The 16,959-nt window shown below is 43.1% G+C and overlaps 1 protein-coding gene across 5 annotated transcripts in view; it reads left to right on the forward strand.

The window, feature by feature from the left end:
• LOC119967520 (kelch-like protein 29) overlaps positions 1-16,959 on the forward strand; it is a 499,347-nt gene that overhangs the window by 370,176 nt on the left and 112,212 nt on the right. For all 5 annotated transcript variants that reach the window (XM_038800186.1, XM_038800188.1, XM_038800191.1 and 2 more), the window contains 2 exons: positions 6,174-6,370; positions 13,072-13,331. In XM_038800186.1, the coding sequence (XP_038656114.1) occupies positions 6,174-6,370; positions 13,072-13,331 (457 nt within the window). The remainder of the gene's footprint in view (positions 1-6,173; positions 6,371-13,071; positions 13,332-16,959) is intronic.

Consider the following 16,959-nt stretch of genomic DNA (forward strand, 5'->3'; position numbering starts at 1 on the left):
TACTCCAGTTTTTTTAAGGATTGCAAGTTAACCATAAGTATCTGTTGCAATTGATATTAATGATATCTATCTGCTGGAATACTCTTCTTATGATCAAGAGGTTAATAGGGATGGATTGGCGAGAGTGGGAAAAAATTTCACAAAATTAATATAAATGTGTTCACTCTCATACTAGATGGCTGTGCACACGTATAAAAAAGAGCATTTACAATCTTTATTTATCAGAGTTTTATAAAATTTTACAGTCCAAGTCATGAAAAATAACAATAATAAAAATAATAATAAAATAATAATTTTTAAAAACAACCTTTTATTGTCACAAGTATGAAGTTACTGTGTAAAGCCTCTAGTCTCCACATTCAGGCACCTGTTCATAAGCTGGTAAGGGAATTGAACCTGGGCGCTGGCCTTGTTCTGCATCACAAACCAGCTGTCTATCCCACTGAGCTAAAGCAGCCCTAATTCTATTGTCCTCACCTAAATACAGATATAAATATTTCACATTTAGTGAAATACATTTCAGTGATTTTATGTTATGAAAAGTATTATAATTTAATCACTACTGATGCTTCTCAGTTACTAGAGATGTATTGTTATAATCTTTCAATGCAGTTAAATATCCTGATTATAGGATGACTACTGTGTAAAATATTAACTAGCAAATATTTGATTATATGATATATAATATAATGGACGTGATCTAATGAAAATGTTTCTAAGTGTCATCTGTAGTGGGTTTTGCTGGGAGTTTTCCCCGGGTCTGTCAGCAATTTCGCCACCGCTATCTAACCACACTTAGGGTGCGATCTACCCAAATGGGAACAGAGTCCCATAGCACGTGCAATTAGCCGGGTATTTCCCGACGGTCGGAGTGCTGAGAAACCCCATGCTATCAAATGTCCATTTGGGTAGTTCAGGGGCCTCAGCAGGGAACGCGCGGACAAGGCCACACTTAGTCCCATTTTCTGATGCCGTCCCGATCTCTCGACCTCCCAACGCAACCACCAATAAGGTCCTCGGCTACTTCCTATGCTCCCCTCCGCACCAGACGTTCTTGGGCCCGCCCCATTCTGCAAAAGATGTCAACTTGGCACCTTGGCAGTGCCCCTGCCAGCTGACAGTTGCATGTGGGCACCCTGGCATTGCCAAGCTGGTAGGCAGGCTGCCCAAAAAGCAAGCACCTGTAGGCCTTCAACCCCCTGGGAGACCCCCATGAGTGTCTTTCCATCTGGCTCCCATTTGTGGAGACCAGCACTGAACGATACTCGCACGAGGTCTCCAAGGCGAGGGATTAGATCCCACACCTTGGTTAGATCTCGGGAATGCGTATTAGAGTGAGGACAGCTGTCTCACACTCGGGTGCAGATTTGCCAGATGTGATCCTGCTCACAATGGGCGGGATTCATATCGCAATCTCATGCAAGGCATGGCGACCCAGGTAGATCCCAGAAGGGGAATTGCAGCTAGTAGATCTCACCCAGAGTCACTTTTTAGGCCCTTGGGAGTTCCTCATCACACTAGCCTACACCTGAAATTATTTTTATCACTGAGTAAGCTGAATTCGCTAGCCAGATCAGTTCCTCAGAGATTGGGCCACCATTTTGAAAGGATGCCCTGATCTCTAAGTGACCTTGTGGATTCCCCACTCCGCCCACCCATGTGCAATGTCAACCCCAAACACATGAGCATTATCCCACATACCCCCAATTGATGACACCCTTATATGTGGTCACTGAAGGCCCCCCTTTTCAGGCGTTCCCACACCCCTTTTAGGCCACCCTTTCCAGTGCCAACACCATTCACCCCCCCCCAATCTTTCAGACGCCCCGCATACCAGTCCTGACCCCCCCCCCCCTCCCCCGCTTCATAGCTGCTCTCCGCCCTTCTTTAATGGGTATTCCCCCCCCCCCCCCCCCTCAGGTCCTGACCCCTGGCAGTGCCATCCTGTCATCTGGGTACCCTGGCAGTGCTTCTGCCAGCTTTGTAGTGCCATCTGGGTATATTGACAAAGCCAGGGTGGCATTGTCATGACCTAAGGAAGGAGCCGTGCTCCGAAAGTTGTTGATTCAAAACAAACCCGTTGGCCTTTAACCTGGTGTTGAAATACTTCTTACCATGTTTGTGTGGACCAGTACTGAATCGCTAACAACTGGGGTCTTTCTGGGGAGGCCGGTAGATCCCGGGTAACCATGCCGCAGTTAGTTTAAAACAATTTAGGTGGGTGAGGCTGACCGCGATACCTAGCAGTATCTGGTTAGATTCCGCGAGGCGTACTGTCTATCAGGAAACCGCTCCCAGCATCCACCGGCCACATCGCGCTCCCATTCAGGCACAACGTGGCAAGTATATTGCAGCCAAGATATAAATATTTGATATATGCTTTTTATCAAATTTCCCAGCTATCAATCCATTTAAAATGAACAAGTTAAAAATTCCACTAAAATATCAGAGTGAGAAACTTGATGAAACTACATGTCCTGTATTCAAACATTCATACTGTTCATGATCATTTCTGGATTATATTCTATCAATTGCTGGGAAAACATAAATATTTGGGCATATTTTTAATGTATAATCAATAACTTATTACATGCTTTATTTTCATTCTACCTGTTAACCAAGTCACTGTGTAAGGAAGATATTTGTGGCTTTAATGTTTCTAATTGAATAATCAATTTGCACTTCATTGACTATAAAGCGCTTTGGGACATCCTGAGTTTAAGGAAGACACAAATGAATGTAAGTCGTCTTTCTTCCTAATTAGCTTGGATTAAGAAATCTAAAATATTGGCCTTAATCTTTGCGTTATCAGAGATGCTAAGATGCAAAGCCCTAAATTCTAAACGGCTTTTTATTTAACTTTTCTACAATTTGAGATTTGGATTGTGCAGTTTCTGTGTAGATCCTAAGACTATTTGCTTATGTATTGCATGATTTTTATTTCTAAAGGTTATGTATCAGTGTCTGGTCTAGGTGTAAGAATTTCTTAGAAATCACTTCATTTGACAAGCTTCATAGTCCCAGTTTGACCCCTTGGCTGTATCCAGCTAGTGAATCTTAAACAAGGCAGCAGTAAGTACGATGCTGTTGCCATTTATGTTGCTGGAGAGGAGTGAATTGAATTTAAGAGGAGAAACTTCAGTCGTTTTCTTATCCAACAACAACTTGTGGTTAGATAGCATCTTTAACGTAGTCAATGTTCCGAGATATTTTACAGGGGACTATCAAACAAAATTTAATGCCAGACCACATAAGGAGGTAATAGGGTAAATGACCAAAAGCTTAGTTGAAGCAGTAGGTTGTAAGAAAAGTCTTAAAGGTGGAAAGATATGGAGTGAAACTGAGAGGTTTAGGGAGGGAATACCAGAGCATAGTGCTGTGGAAGCTAAAGGTACAGTCCCAATGGTGAGCTAGAATCAAAAGAACGCAGGTAACTTGGCAGATTGAAGGGCTGGAAGGGATTGCAAAGCTGGGGGCAGGAAGGTTGAGGAGGGATTTGAAAATGACGATGAGAATCTTAAAATAAATACTTAACTTAATAGGAAGCCAAAGTAGGTCAACAAACAGGGAGGAGTGTGAATTGTGGCATTGTCACTGGACTAGTAATCCAGAGACCCAAGACAATGCTCGGGGGACCCGGGATCAAATTCCACCATGGCAGATTGTGACATTTGAATTCAATAAATATCTGGAAATAGAAGTCTGATGATTACCTGGTCTGGCCTACAGGTGAATCCAGATCCACAGCGATTACTTGATTCATAAAGGAAAAATGCCTTCCAAAATTAAGACCGATTTGCTTCTACAAGGCACAAAACAGGAGTGCGATGAAGTACTCTCCACAGCCAACAATACTCGAGAAGCTCGACAACATCCAGGACAAAGCACCCCATCCACCACCGTAAACGTTAATTCCCTTCACCACTAATGCACAGTGGTTAAAGTGTGTACCATCTACAAGATGCACTTCAGCAACTCACCTTAATGCTTTCAAACCCACAACCTCTGCCACATAGAAAGGCACAGGCTGCACTTGTGTGGGAACACCACCACCTGGAAGTTTCCCCTAAGTCATTCACCATCCTGACTTGAAACTATTTTGCGGTTCCTTCACTGTCGCTGAGTCAAAATCCTGGAACTCCTTCCCTAACAGCACTGTGGGGGTGTACCTACACCACATGGATTGCAGCGATTCAAAAGGCAGCTCACCACCAATTTCTCGCAGGAAATTAGGCAACAAATGCTGGTCCAGCCAGCGATGCCCGCATCCTGTAATTTTTTTTTTAAATTATTGGAACGTGGAACACAGATTCCAAGATGCAGTAGTTAAGAATAAAAGGCGGAGATTCGGATCATTGGGTATGTACACTCTTCACATTGTCCTCTGGTTATCAGGGTATTCCTTATGGTGGAGCATGTCTTGCCGCTGTAATGGTACAGACGTGATAGAGTGATTCTAATAGAGTTGGGAAGAGCTGTTCCCAGCCTGCTTCCTCTTTTCCATGGGGCACCCAAAATGTTATAGCTTGTTTCCAGGACCTGCTGAACATCAACAGGGACTCCCAAGTGGAAGAGTTAAGATTTGCACTACTCCAAAAATGTCCCGTCCCCCTCCCCCTCCCACTCTGTAAAATGTAGCCATACCAAAGTGTATGGCTATGCCAGAATTGTGCTGGTGCTGGGTAGTTTCAAAGGCTGTTTAAATGAACCAGAGCTGGAAGTCTGGATGATGCAGCAGCAGGACAGGAATAGCACACTCCCTGGTATTTCTCTAAACCATTCCATCCTCTAATATATCACTTAATTATGTCTAGGATGAGGTTTGTTGAAGAGAATTTTTATTTTTCATTCTAAACAATGCCATTATCCCATATTGGCAGCATGGAGTAATGCAAGGATGTTGTTTTAGCTGGTATGGGCCGGATTCTCTGTCCATTCACGGCAGTGGGATTCTCTGGTCCCTCTGCAGTGAATGAGAGATTTGGCTGAGCGCCATATTCTCCGTCCTCACTAGCAGTGGTAGCGGGGCAGATTCACAATGGAGAATCAAGGTTACCTTCTGGGTCACATAGTTGCAATTAGAGAAATGTTTGGAATTTACAGCCAATAAATTCTATCTGCACTCAAATCTGTTTTAAATTTACAAGATGTTTTATAATGTTTAGAAATTAGAAGCTGGGATAATTTCCACATTTATTTCGTGCAGACTCGATGGGCCAAATGGCCTCCTTCCGCACTGTAAATTCTATGATAATTAAAATACAGATATAGTACGAAAATGGTAATTGCGCATATTGGAGATGGTGTCCCAAATATTTATGTCATTCATATACATGGAGCCATTGCCTGCTTCATCTAGGCATTGCTGCGTATATCTCAATATAATACTAAAATCAGCTAACACTCTTCAGTAGTTCGGTGTACACAAAAATATTGTTGGAGAAGTGAAAGTTGGGAGACCATTTCCATTAGAATTGAAAACAAAACATTATTGAATAGTTGTAGTTGGAAAATGTAGAACTAGTTTTACAAATTAAATAATGATGGATTATTGAAAGGCTGCTCATGTGTTGCACATTGACACTTAACACCACATTTTTCTTCAAGTAAGCTGATTCTACTTTTCATTATTTTAACAGGGTTAATCATTTTATTTACAGATCCTTTTGAAGTATGTATGGTGTCAAAGTTTGTCTTCCTTAATTAACATGACAAGATATATATTTAAGATACAGGACTATTTGAAACCTCAAGTGTTCTGCTTTATACAGGGGAACACCTGTTTAACAGACAGCCTAGGCCACAGTCATGGAACTCCTAAAGGATGGCTGCTGGCTTCCTGTGGCAGAATTAGGCCTTTTCCCCACCTTTCTGCTTTAACCATTTTGTCTATTCAAATTCCCCAGTTTACAAGTCTGTGTCATTAGGGCTGTGCTTTTTGTTTATGAGCAATTATTGCATCTTTCATCCTTAAGTTGGCTCATTCTGTTTTTAATAACTCTTTTGCACGATGTTTTTTTTGCACTGGGCATTGCTTACTCTTTCTCTTTCAGCTCATAGTAGAACATTTTAGTGCAAAGTATGTGGAGTGATAAATGGAGCCACCTTGTCGTTGAAGTTTGAAAATAATAAGGTTTGGATCTAACTTTTAATTTATTGCCTGCTGTTGTTAGGGCTTCAAAGGACAACAAGAATGGAGAGAAGCTGGAGCTGACAATTTCAAACATTAATGCAGATGTACTGGAAATGCTTCTGGAGTTTGTTTATACTGGTTCACTCATCATCAATTCTGGAAATGCAAAAACACTACTGGAAGCTGCCAGTAAATTCCAGTTCCGAACTTTCTGCAAAGTTTGTGTTTCATTTTTAGGTAAGTAAATTAACCATACACATATCAATAAATGTATGCTGCAATAATTTATTTATCTGCAAAATGTGCAAAAATTTTATGTGATCGCTGTGGCTCAATTAGTTTGGGCAATAACTGAACCACACTAATGAAGACATTTGCAGGTCCACATCAGATGTTCAGGTTGAATAATGTTTACCCCCACCTTTGATAGGGGTACTACATTGGTTCACCAGATTGATTCTGGGGGTGAAAGGGTTGACGTATGAGGAGAGATTGAACAGTTTGGGCTTATACTCAGTGGAGTTTAAAAGAATGAGAGGGGATCTGATCAAAGTGTATAAAATACTAAGAGGGATTGATAAAGTAAACGTAGACCAAATGTTCCCTTCATGGGGCATCCAGAACGAGGAGTCACAGATCTAAGTTGAGAGTCCGTAGATTTAGAACTGAGATGAGGAGGAACTACTTCTCGCAGAGGGTGGTGAATTTGTGGAACTCGCTGCCCCATTGTGCAGGGCAATCTGAGTCATTAAATGGTTTCAAGAAGGAGATCGAAATATTTCTGATTTTAAAAATGAGTTAAAGGGATATGAGGAACAGGCAGGGAGGTGGATTTGAGACCAGGCAGAGTTCGGCCATGATCTATTGAATGGCGAAGCAGGCTCGAAGGGCTGAATTCCCTACTTCTGCTCCGAATTGCTGTGTTCCAATGTTTCTGTAACAAAGCATTAGGCTATCAATTCCTGCCATTCATTCAGTTAGATCATGGCTGATCTGTATCGGAATTCCATCTACTCACCGTTTTTCTGTAACCCTGTAACCCTTAATCTATTAATGGTAGCTTTGAAACTTAGTCTCAACCATTTCTCCTTGGTAGCGAGAGTTTTCCAGATTTCAATTACTATAATTAGCCTCTGCATGCTTGATTTAGAGAGAAGAATATGGGCCCAAGTTCCTGCTTTAGAGATCTGCTGGAAGTATATGGATATCGAGCAAGTAGAAACTCCCACTTCTCCGAATCATCTCCGACAAGCACTATAGTCTGCTGAAGATACCAAAGTGCACACATGTGCAGTTGGGCGGAAGTACTGCAGTTCCCCTAAAGTAAGGTTGCAAAATCCTCAAGAGGTATAGACGAGGATAAAGGTAGACCGAGAATAGATGTTTTAAACTGGGGAAAGACCAATTTTACTGAGCTGAGGAGTGATTTAGGAAAAGTGGACTCGAAGCAGCTACATGAAGTTAAATCAATGTCAGAAAAGTGGGAAGCATTCAAGGATGAGCTAATAAGCGTTCAGAACAAATATGTTCCCACAAAAAAAAGTTGCCCCTGGATGTCAAAGAGCATACAGAATTGGAAAAGGAACTTTATGTTGAATGCCAAAAACTAAATACTGATGAAAAGGTAGACGAGTATAGAATGTGCAGAGGTGAAATTAAAAAGGGAGTTGGGGAAGATTAGACAGGCATGAGAAAATATTGGCAAGTAAAATCAAGGAAAACCTAAAGATTTTTTTATAAGTAACTGAAAAGCAAGGGGCTAACTATGGAGAGAGTATGACCAATTAAAGAAGAAAAATACATCTTGTGCAAGGTGAGGGCCTTGGCCAGGTTCTTAATGAATACTTTACACCTGTTTTTACAAAAGAGAGGGACAAAGAGAATATTGTAGCTCAAGAGGAGGAGTGTGAAATATTGGATGGTATATAAATGTCGAGGGAGGAATTGTTTGGGTGTTAGGCACCTTTAAAATCATTTGAGATCATTAGGCCTGGACGAAATGTATCCCAGGGTGGTAATCCAGCTGGGCAAGAATTAACAGAAGTTCTGACCATTATTTTCTAGTGGTTTCTGGTGGTGGGGCTGGTTTAGCACAGTGGGCTAAACAGATGGCTTGTAATGCAGAACAAGGCCGGCGGCGCGGGTTCAAGTCCCGCATCGGCCTCCTCGAACAGGCACTGGAATGTGGTGACGAGGAGCTTTTCACAGTAACTTCATTGAAGCCTACTTGTGACAATAAGTGATTATTATTATTATTATTTCTGATTATTTTTGGCTCCAAGAATGGTGCCGGAGAACTGCTGATATTGTTGTAGATGCAGAAAATTGTGGGAGAGGTTAGAGCTAGGGGACCCAGTTTAGATAATTCATTTAAAATAGTTTGAAAATAAGGGGGGGGGGGGTCTCCCATTTAAGCTAGAGATGAGGAGAAATGTATTTCTCTCAGAAATGTTTTTCTCTCGGGTCATGCTTTTGTGGAACTCTCTTCCCCAGAGAGTGGTGCAGTTGGGCCATCGGATAATCTTAAGAATGAAGTAGATAGATTCTTGACTGACAAGGGAGTCAAAGGGTATAGTGGGTAGGCAGGAAATTGGAGTTGAGACCACAATCAGCCATGATTTTGTGGAGCAGACTCAAGGAGCCAAATGGCCGACTTCTGTTCCTGATATTAATGGTTGTATGTTACTGTCTTTAACGAGGGGCAAAGGCACAGCCCGAGTACATTTCAGTCTGACTAATCTTGGTGGTGGTCAAATTACTGGAACAATTTCTGAGAAACAGTGGCGGTAATTCTCCAGCTGTTCCGAATCACTTTCCCGGCGGCAGCGTACTCCTGCCCGCAGGTTTCCCGGCTGCATGGGGTGGATTAAATGGGAAATCCCATTAATAATCACCGCCAGCGAATGGTTGGGGAACCAGAGAATCCCACCCAGTATGAATTGTCAAAGACAAGGACACCGCTTAATCACAAAGTGTTGGCCTGGATTTGTCACCAGGTGTTTTCATCTGACTAGTTTGATTGGACTATTCAAGGTGGGCTGGTGAGGGCAATGTGTTTAACGTAGTCAACATGGATTTTAGCATTGCTTTTGCCATGGTCCAGCACAGAAAACAGGTTTGAAAATTAAAGTCATCCATGGGAAAGTGGCACAGTGGATCTAAAATTGGCTCAATGGCAGGAAGCAAAGATTTTTGGTCAACAAGAATTTTGTGACTGGAAGTCTGTTCCCAGTGGGATTCCACAGGATTCAGATTCCTGCTGTTTGTTTATCAACAATTTAAACTTAAATGTAAACAGCATGACTAAGGAGTTTGCAGATTAACTGAAAATCACCCATAAGGCTGATAGGGAAAAAGAAAGCTGTTGACTGCGGAAAGATATCAATGGACTGGTCAGGTGGGCGGAAGTACTGTCAATCTGGAGAAGTGCAAGGTAGTGAAAGCTACCGAAAGCTAGTGATTCGAAACAAACCTGTTGGACTTTAACCTGGTGTTGTCAGACTTCTTACTGTGCTCACCCCAGTCCAATGCCGGTATCTCCACATCGTAAGTAACAACAGTGGGCAACAAAATATCAAAATCCTTGCAACCTTAGTGTCATATTTGATGCCAAGATGAGCTTCTTGTCACCTAATCGCACGATTAGCAAGACAATCTGCCCCCACCTCAGTAATATTGCCAAATTTTGTCCTTGCCTCAGCTCACTTTCTCCTGAAAACCAAATTTAATGACTACAACTCACTCTTTTTAGAAAATGTGAAAGAACAAGCATAGAACTGCTCATTAGTTTTAGCAACAAAAGAAAAATATTTATTAAACATGAAAAGTTGACACTGACACAACACTCTTTTACTTCTCTTTACTTTTGTCTTAAAGCCTGTTACACAATCAGAGATCCAGCCACCAATTTTCACAATTATTTCAAATATTCGTTATTTTGGGCAGCACAGTACGATAGTGGTTAGCACGACAAATTCACAGCGCCAGGGTCCCAGGTTCCATTCCTGGCTTGGGTCACTGTCTGTGTGGAGTCTGCACATTCTCTCCGTGTCTGCGGGGGTTTCCTCCGGGTGCTCTGGTTTCCTCCCACAAGTCCCGAAAGATGTGCTTTTAGATAATTTGGACATTCTGAATTCTCCCGCTGGACCCGAACAGGCGCCGGAATGTGGCGACTCGGGGCTTTTCACAGTAAATTCATTGCAGTGTTAATGTAAGCCAATTTATGACAATAAAGATTATTATTAAATAATGTCTTCCAAACTGTAGTAATATCACATAAATCTGAAAATCACTGTAAATATCTTTCTGATGTATCAGTTGTCTTCTCAAAACTGCCTGTCTATACTGAACAGTTATCGGCACTAGAACTTAGAACCTTAGGCTTCTTGGAAACCTCTCTTCATTTCATTAGTTTCCTTAACTATCTTGAACTTTAGCTCTCTGCACTTGTTTTCTTAACCATTGCTCCATGGCATGGCTTTTCTTATAGCAAAGCTGAGAGAGATGTTTCCTCTCTAACATGAAGAACCAACTGCCATTTAATTCATCTAAAGCTAATCTCAAAAAGATTTTCTACTTTAAAAGGGCCCACGGTTGCTAAACAATGACTTTTGACTCATGCCGGCGGCACTGGCCGTAAACGGGCGGTCACTCGGCCCATCGGGGCCCGGAGAATTGCCGGGGAGGGGCTGCTGGCAATGGTCCTCGACCAGCGCGTCGTGTTCCACGCCCTCGCCCGAAAACCGGCGCCGGAGATTTCGGCAGCCAGCATCGGAGCGGAATTCAAGTCCCTCCACACCCCCCCCCCCCCCCCCCCCCCGGCAATTCCCGCCCCTCATCCTTGATTATTATCCAATACATGCTCAGTAATACTGAGAGTAGTTTGCAAAGTGCAATGGGTAGCATAGTGGTTAGCACAGTTGCTTCACAGCTCCAGGGTCCTAGGTTCCATTCCCGACTTGGGTCACTGTCTGTGCGGAGTCGGCACATTCTCCCCGTGTTTGCGTGGGTTTCCTCCGGGTGCTCCAGTTTCCTCCCACAGGTTAGGTGGGTTGCCCACGCTAAATTGCCATTAGCTAAATTGCGGTTTCTGGTTTACGGGGATTGGGAGGTGTGTTCTTAAGTGAGGTGCTCTTTCCAAGAGCCGGTGCAGACTCAATGGGCCAAATGGCCTCCTTCTGCACTGTAAATTCTATGATTCTATGATCACTTTGGCATCAGTCTAATGATTGATTCATGCTTATTAACAACTTGGTAGAGTTGTTACTTTGGCTTTCTGCTACGTAATTGAAATTTGTTTCTACTTTAAATGATCTTGATTAATACCTGTAATTGTTTAAAAATATGGAAATTGTTACTATCAATATATAAATAGTGACATTAAAATTCCACACGGGACCCCAGTCTCCTAACATCACTGTGGGATACAAAGAATTTAAGGTTATCCTGATGAACTCTTACAAAGGGCCATAATCCCAAACAGTATGTCATTCAAGGGCTTCTCTTGAGACTACTACAAAATGCTGCACAAATGAAGTAATTTCGTTCCCCATGAAATAGCCTTTTGATTTCAAGCATGCTCGGCAGGATGGTTTCTGAGTGAAAGCCTGCATTTTCCCACAGGAAGAGAAGAAACAAACTCACTGCAGAATGAAAAAGTCTATTAAACTTCTGGTCGCCTAGTTTTACAACAGTTCTTTCACTTAATCTGCACTCAAATAGCCAAATTACCTAATAATATTGAAGCAAAAATCATGTGGATGGTGCAAATCTGAAATAAAAACAGATGCTGGAAAAACTCCGCAGGTCTGGCAGCATCTGTGGAGAGAGAAAGAGTTCATGTTTCAGGCCAACAACCTTATGTTAAAACAGATCTGATTAAAGATCTGAAACATATTTCCGACAAGCGGCTGCCATCATCGGATTTCTGCTCAGCTCAAACTTTTCAATAAACCAACATTTGTGTTGAATGGCGTTTGGCTCTGCCATCGGTGGGGAGGCCTGTAAATCCCGGGAGGCTGGTAGATCCCGGTTTAGCTCGGCGATGTCGGTTTAAAACCTCCGACGCCTCACGGGACTTGGGTAGATCCTAGGAGACATGAAGGCTGACAGGAAACCCATGTGAGGCCTCTCCTGGCATTCACCGACCGCACTTGAGCAAGAGCGCAACACGGATGGTGGATCGTGCCCATAATTCATTTAGTTTTGTGAGTGGTATCGTGGTTCAGTTATTTGAGCCAAGATTGGTAAATCTATTGACCTGGTGTTGCTCATAATCACAAATCATAATAAAATTCAAGAATGAGAATGTTTAAGTAACAATTTACTAATAATATTGAAACAGCTACATAAAACTGTACTGAACACACTGGTGACAAAGCCATAACCTCTTGCTTCTTAAGACCCGATGGCTGATGTCACCAAAGTGTAGATTTCTTCACTGTAATCCACACTAAATAACTGAGGTTTAATCTTTGCAGGTAGCACCCTTGTGTTCCTTTATATAATATTGTTGAGGAAATTGACACAAGGAACTGATTTTGGAGTGTTTAAAATTAAAGATATTTTCTCTTGGAGATAATTGCTACCATTAAGAGTAAATAAATAAATATTGTGTTGCCGTCTTCAGGAAGTAAACCCATTAGCAAAAGAAAGCAGGGGATCAAAATAAGTAATGTTCTATGCCCTCATAACATGATCAGTCGGGGCCGAATCTAAAAGTATATAGGTATGTCTGTGCATTATTGGAAATTCCTCATTGTTGCATTAGATAGACTCGGAAGAGCTCCTATGCCAAGGGATAGAAGCTTTGGAACTAAAAACATTATAAATAATGTGAGGAATATGCTAACGAATGCTAATTGCACAGCTAGGGAAAAGTCTTTTAAGTTGACAGCTGGTTCTCACATCCTTTCATGTATGGTTTATTTTTCTTTCAGAGAAACAACTAACAGCTACCAACTGCTTAGGGATACTAGCTATGGCGGAGGCAATGCATTGTAATGAACTACACAACATGGCAAAAGCCTATGCACTGCAAAACTTTCCAGAAGTAACAACCCAAGACGAGGTTCTGAATGTCTCAAAGGATGATCTTATTGCCTTTCTCTCCAATGATAACTTGAACACGAAGGCTGAAGAACTTGTGTACGAAGCTGTAATTAAATGGATTAAGAAGGATCCAACGAACCGAACACAGGTATATATCACTTGAATTATAAAAACAGTTAACTTTTCTCTAACCAATTATATATATATATATATATATATTTTATTTTTTTTACAAAGCCTTAACATCTGAAATTGATATTTCTCCTTGCTTGCAATCACTGTAAAATGGCTTTCTACATGCTGCTTTAAAGATTCCCCCCATCAGTGTCTCCCTTTAGTATCTTGGTCCAGTAAGTAAATTAATTAATGTTTACTTGATGTTTTGAAGTTTTATTGCTGTGGGGTATAATCAGTTGTTTGGTGAGTATTCCCTACTAGTGGAACAAATCAGTGAATCAAAAGGTATTGGGTTGGGTTTACCACACCCCTCACTGCCCACCACCACCATCCTGGGGTGCAGGAGTGAGGATGGTATAATAGCAAGGAGCACCATTGGGACATCTTTCACGCAGTCCCTCCACCAGGGAGGTTCCCAGAGTGGTGGCTGCTAGACAGATTGGCGACCCAATATGTTCCGCAGACAGTGGTGCAGCCTCTCTCCGTTCTGTGTGGGGAGGCCACCAGCTTCTTCGAGGTGGCACCTTAGGGGAAGCATTTTACCTGGAAGCTCCATGGGAGAACTCTTTGCAAGGTACTCAGTCCCTATGGTCCCAACAACCCCCCTGAAATGTTTCTTCATGAGATCGGTGATGCTTTCTTCCCTCCGCCAGCCTGAATTTTAATCTGTACTTACCTCTGTGAGGGCTTTGCCTTCTTGAGCACAGTTGAGACTTCCGATCTGCTGGCTCTCTGATTGGGCTGCCTGCCATCTGTTCGAGTCCTGCAATGCCCTGCCCAAGTGACTATCATTCACATGAACTAACACTCCATCGATGCCCACATTAGAAGTCATGTTTCCTACATTACAACAGTGACTACACTTCAAAGTCCTTCATTAGCTGTAAAGTGTGTTGTGATATCCTGTTGTCATGAAAGGTGTTGTTTATTCAAATCCTTCTTTATTCCCTCTTTTTTTCTCTCACAAACTCACATGTCCATTCAGTTTGACGTAAGAGTAACTGGTTAGCAACCAAGTGTAGCACTTGTGTTGTGTGCAGCATCCCAAATGTTGGCCTAATCTAGCTAATTTAGCACAAGTCACAGTTTACTACGAAATATTTACAAGCCTATGACTTCCTGAGATAACAGTGATCCATAATTAGTGTAATAAAGGTCTGTAAATAAATAGTTTAGATATGTAGCCATTTTTTCTATGCAAATTTGGTAAAACTTCAATAAAAACAATTTTACTTTCTAGAGTATGTTTCTTTCTCTTCCGCCTACTTCCTTTTGCTATGCCTGACTATATCTATACTCCTTCTATGCCGAAAACGGTAAGACAGTTAAAGATGCTTTTGGACAGCCATTAAGTGATCTGTTAAAGTGATCTTGTGGAGATTTTGCATCCGGCTTTCTCATTTATAGAAATTCTAAGTGATTCCTAAAAGCCCGTACCTATATTGGCTACTCCAAAGAGTGGTAGATTGAGATGCATTGCACCATTCTTTGATGTTTTGCATTTATGCTTCAATAAGCTACATTTATAAAAAAAAAAATGTTTTAATCAGACTGTTCGCAAACCCAGTTTACTATTGGACAAAGCACTCATCAGACTCTCAGTATTTTTGTTTATTTGGGGTAGAGGAAGTTGAAGCATAGATGAAGTTGGAGCCTATCAGAATGATGTATGACTGATTGGATACGCCACAGCCAGCTTCAGAGAAAGCTACCTTTTTCGTTTTGCCTGACCAGAGCATAATTTGCTTAATTTCAGAAGCGAATTTCTGTTTGTGTGCTTTATTTTCACTGTCTTTATGATTTCTATGATGTGGAGATGCCGGCGTTGGACTGGGGTGAACACAGTAAGAAGTCTTACAACACCAGTTTAAAGTCCAACAGGTTTGTTTCAAACACTAGTTTTCGGAGCACTGCTCCTTCCTCAGGTTAATGAAGAGGTATGTTCCAGAAACATATATATAGGCAAAGTCAAAGATGCAAAACAATGAACCTCAATAAGCCAACATCTTCATTCACAAGTTTGAACAAGACCTCCTCATGCACAGGACCTTCAACAGACGTTATAAACCAGATACATCGATTACATTTTTTCCCTTTGGACCCATGGCGAAGAATCACTGAAACGACTACACGATGACATCAATAAGTTCCATCCCACCATCAGACTCAGCATGGACTACTCTCCAAAATCCGTTGCATTCTTGGACACACTCCTCTCCATCAAGGACGGTCACCTCAGCACTTCGCTTTACCGCAAACCCATGGATAACCTCACGATGCTCCACTTCTCCAGCTTCCACCCTAAACACATTAAAGAAGCCATCTGCTATGAACAAGCCCTCCATATACACATGATCTGCTCAGATGAGGAGGAGCGTAACGGACATGTACAGACGCTGAAAGATGCCCTCGTACGAACGAGATATGGAACTCAACTCACGGTTCACCTGGTGACGAGTCGGGATCTGCTGGTGACCCGCGACCCCCACCCCTGCAGCACCCCACATGTCTGGGGGCAACACTGACCTTTCGGCACTGGCACCCTCCACCATCCCAGGGGCACTATACTGAAGAGGCTCCCGGGGCACTATCTGGTGTGCACCACACACATGCAACGGTACACCAGGTGGAGGTAGAAACCTCCGAGGGCATGGACCGCCGGAGTGTGGTCCTGTCCCAGGGACTAGCTGCTGTCCAGACACGTCTTGCTCTTCTGGAAAGGTTGGTCCCATCAATGTTGGAGATGCAGGTACAGAGCCAGGAACCACATGAGAGGGTGTCAGCAGCCATCCAGCGCCTGCAGGTGCAGCTGGAGGGGTCCAACCACCTGTAGGGGCAGGAGGCTGTGCTGACCATGCGTACCACCCAGGCCAACACCACACAGACGGCATCCACGGTGGAGGCTTTGGGTGCAAAACGTTCAGCCATGGGCCAATATGTTCAAGGCCTCAGACACCCTGTGCAGCTGGTGGCTGATGCACAGGACAGGGCAGCTATTTCACAGGCAGCCTCCTGACCATTGCAGTGGTGCTCCAGAGCATGGCTCAGTCACAACCCGTCATTGCTGCGGGCGTCATGAGCATTGGCCTGGCGTTGGCTGAGTCAGTCCCATAGGAATATGGTATGGTCACTGAGTGACGTGGCTCAATCCCTGTGCGGCATGGCCGCAAGCATGGCGACCCTGGTCAAGATGGGCGTGGGCCTCCCGGACTCTAGCTGCATCCCGACCCAAGGAGTAGCCCAGGGGCAATCGCGCAACTCGAGGGAGGAGGAGGTGCTGGGGCCCATGACAGTGACTCCCGCAGAGAATACCCTGATGTATATGTATATGATGAAGATACGAGGTGCAATCTACCGGCTATTGCCCCCAGAACTGGGGGAAAGATCCTGGGAGAGCCCACCCTCGGGATTCCCGATGGCCACAGCGCCTCGCGAGATCTGACAAAGTCTCACAAGACATCGCATGGCTAAATGAGTTAAAGAAACCACTTAGCTCGCGCCAGATCTAATGGCCACCCAGCATCCACCGGCCTTGATGAGGAGACCCCAGCTGGGCGATGTTCAATACTGGTCCCCACAAATAGGAAATCAGGCGGAAC

The sequence above is a fragment of the Scyliorhinus canicula genome, chromosome 6 (genome assembly GCF_902713615.1).
Source record: "Scyliorhinus canicula chromosome 6, sScyCan1.1, whole genome shotgun sequence".
Lineage (NCBI taxonomy): Eukaryota > Metazoa > Chordata > Chondrichthyes > Carcharhiniformes > Scyliorhinidae > Scyliorhinus > Scyliorhinus canicula.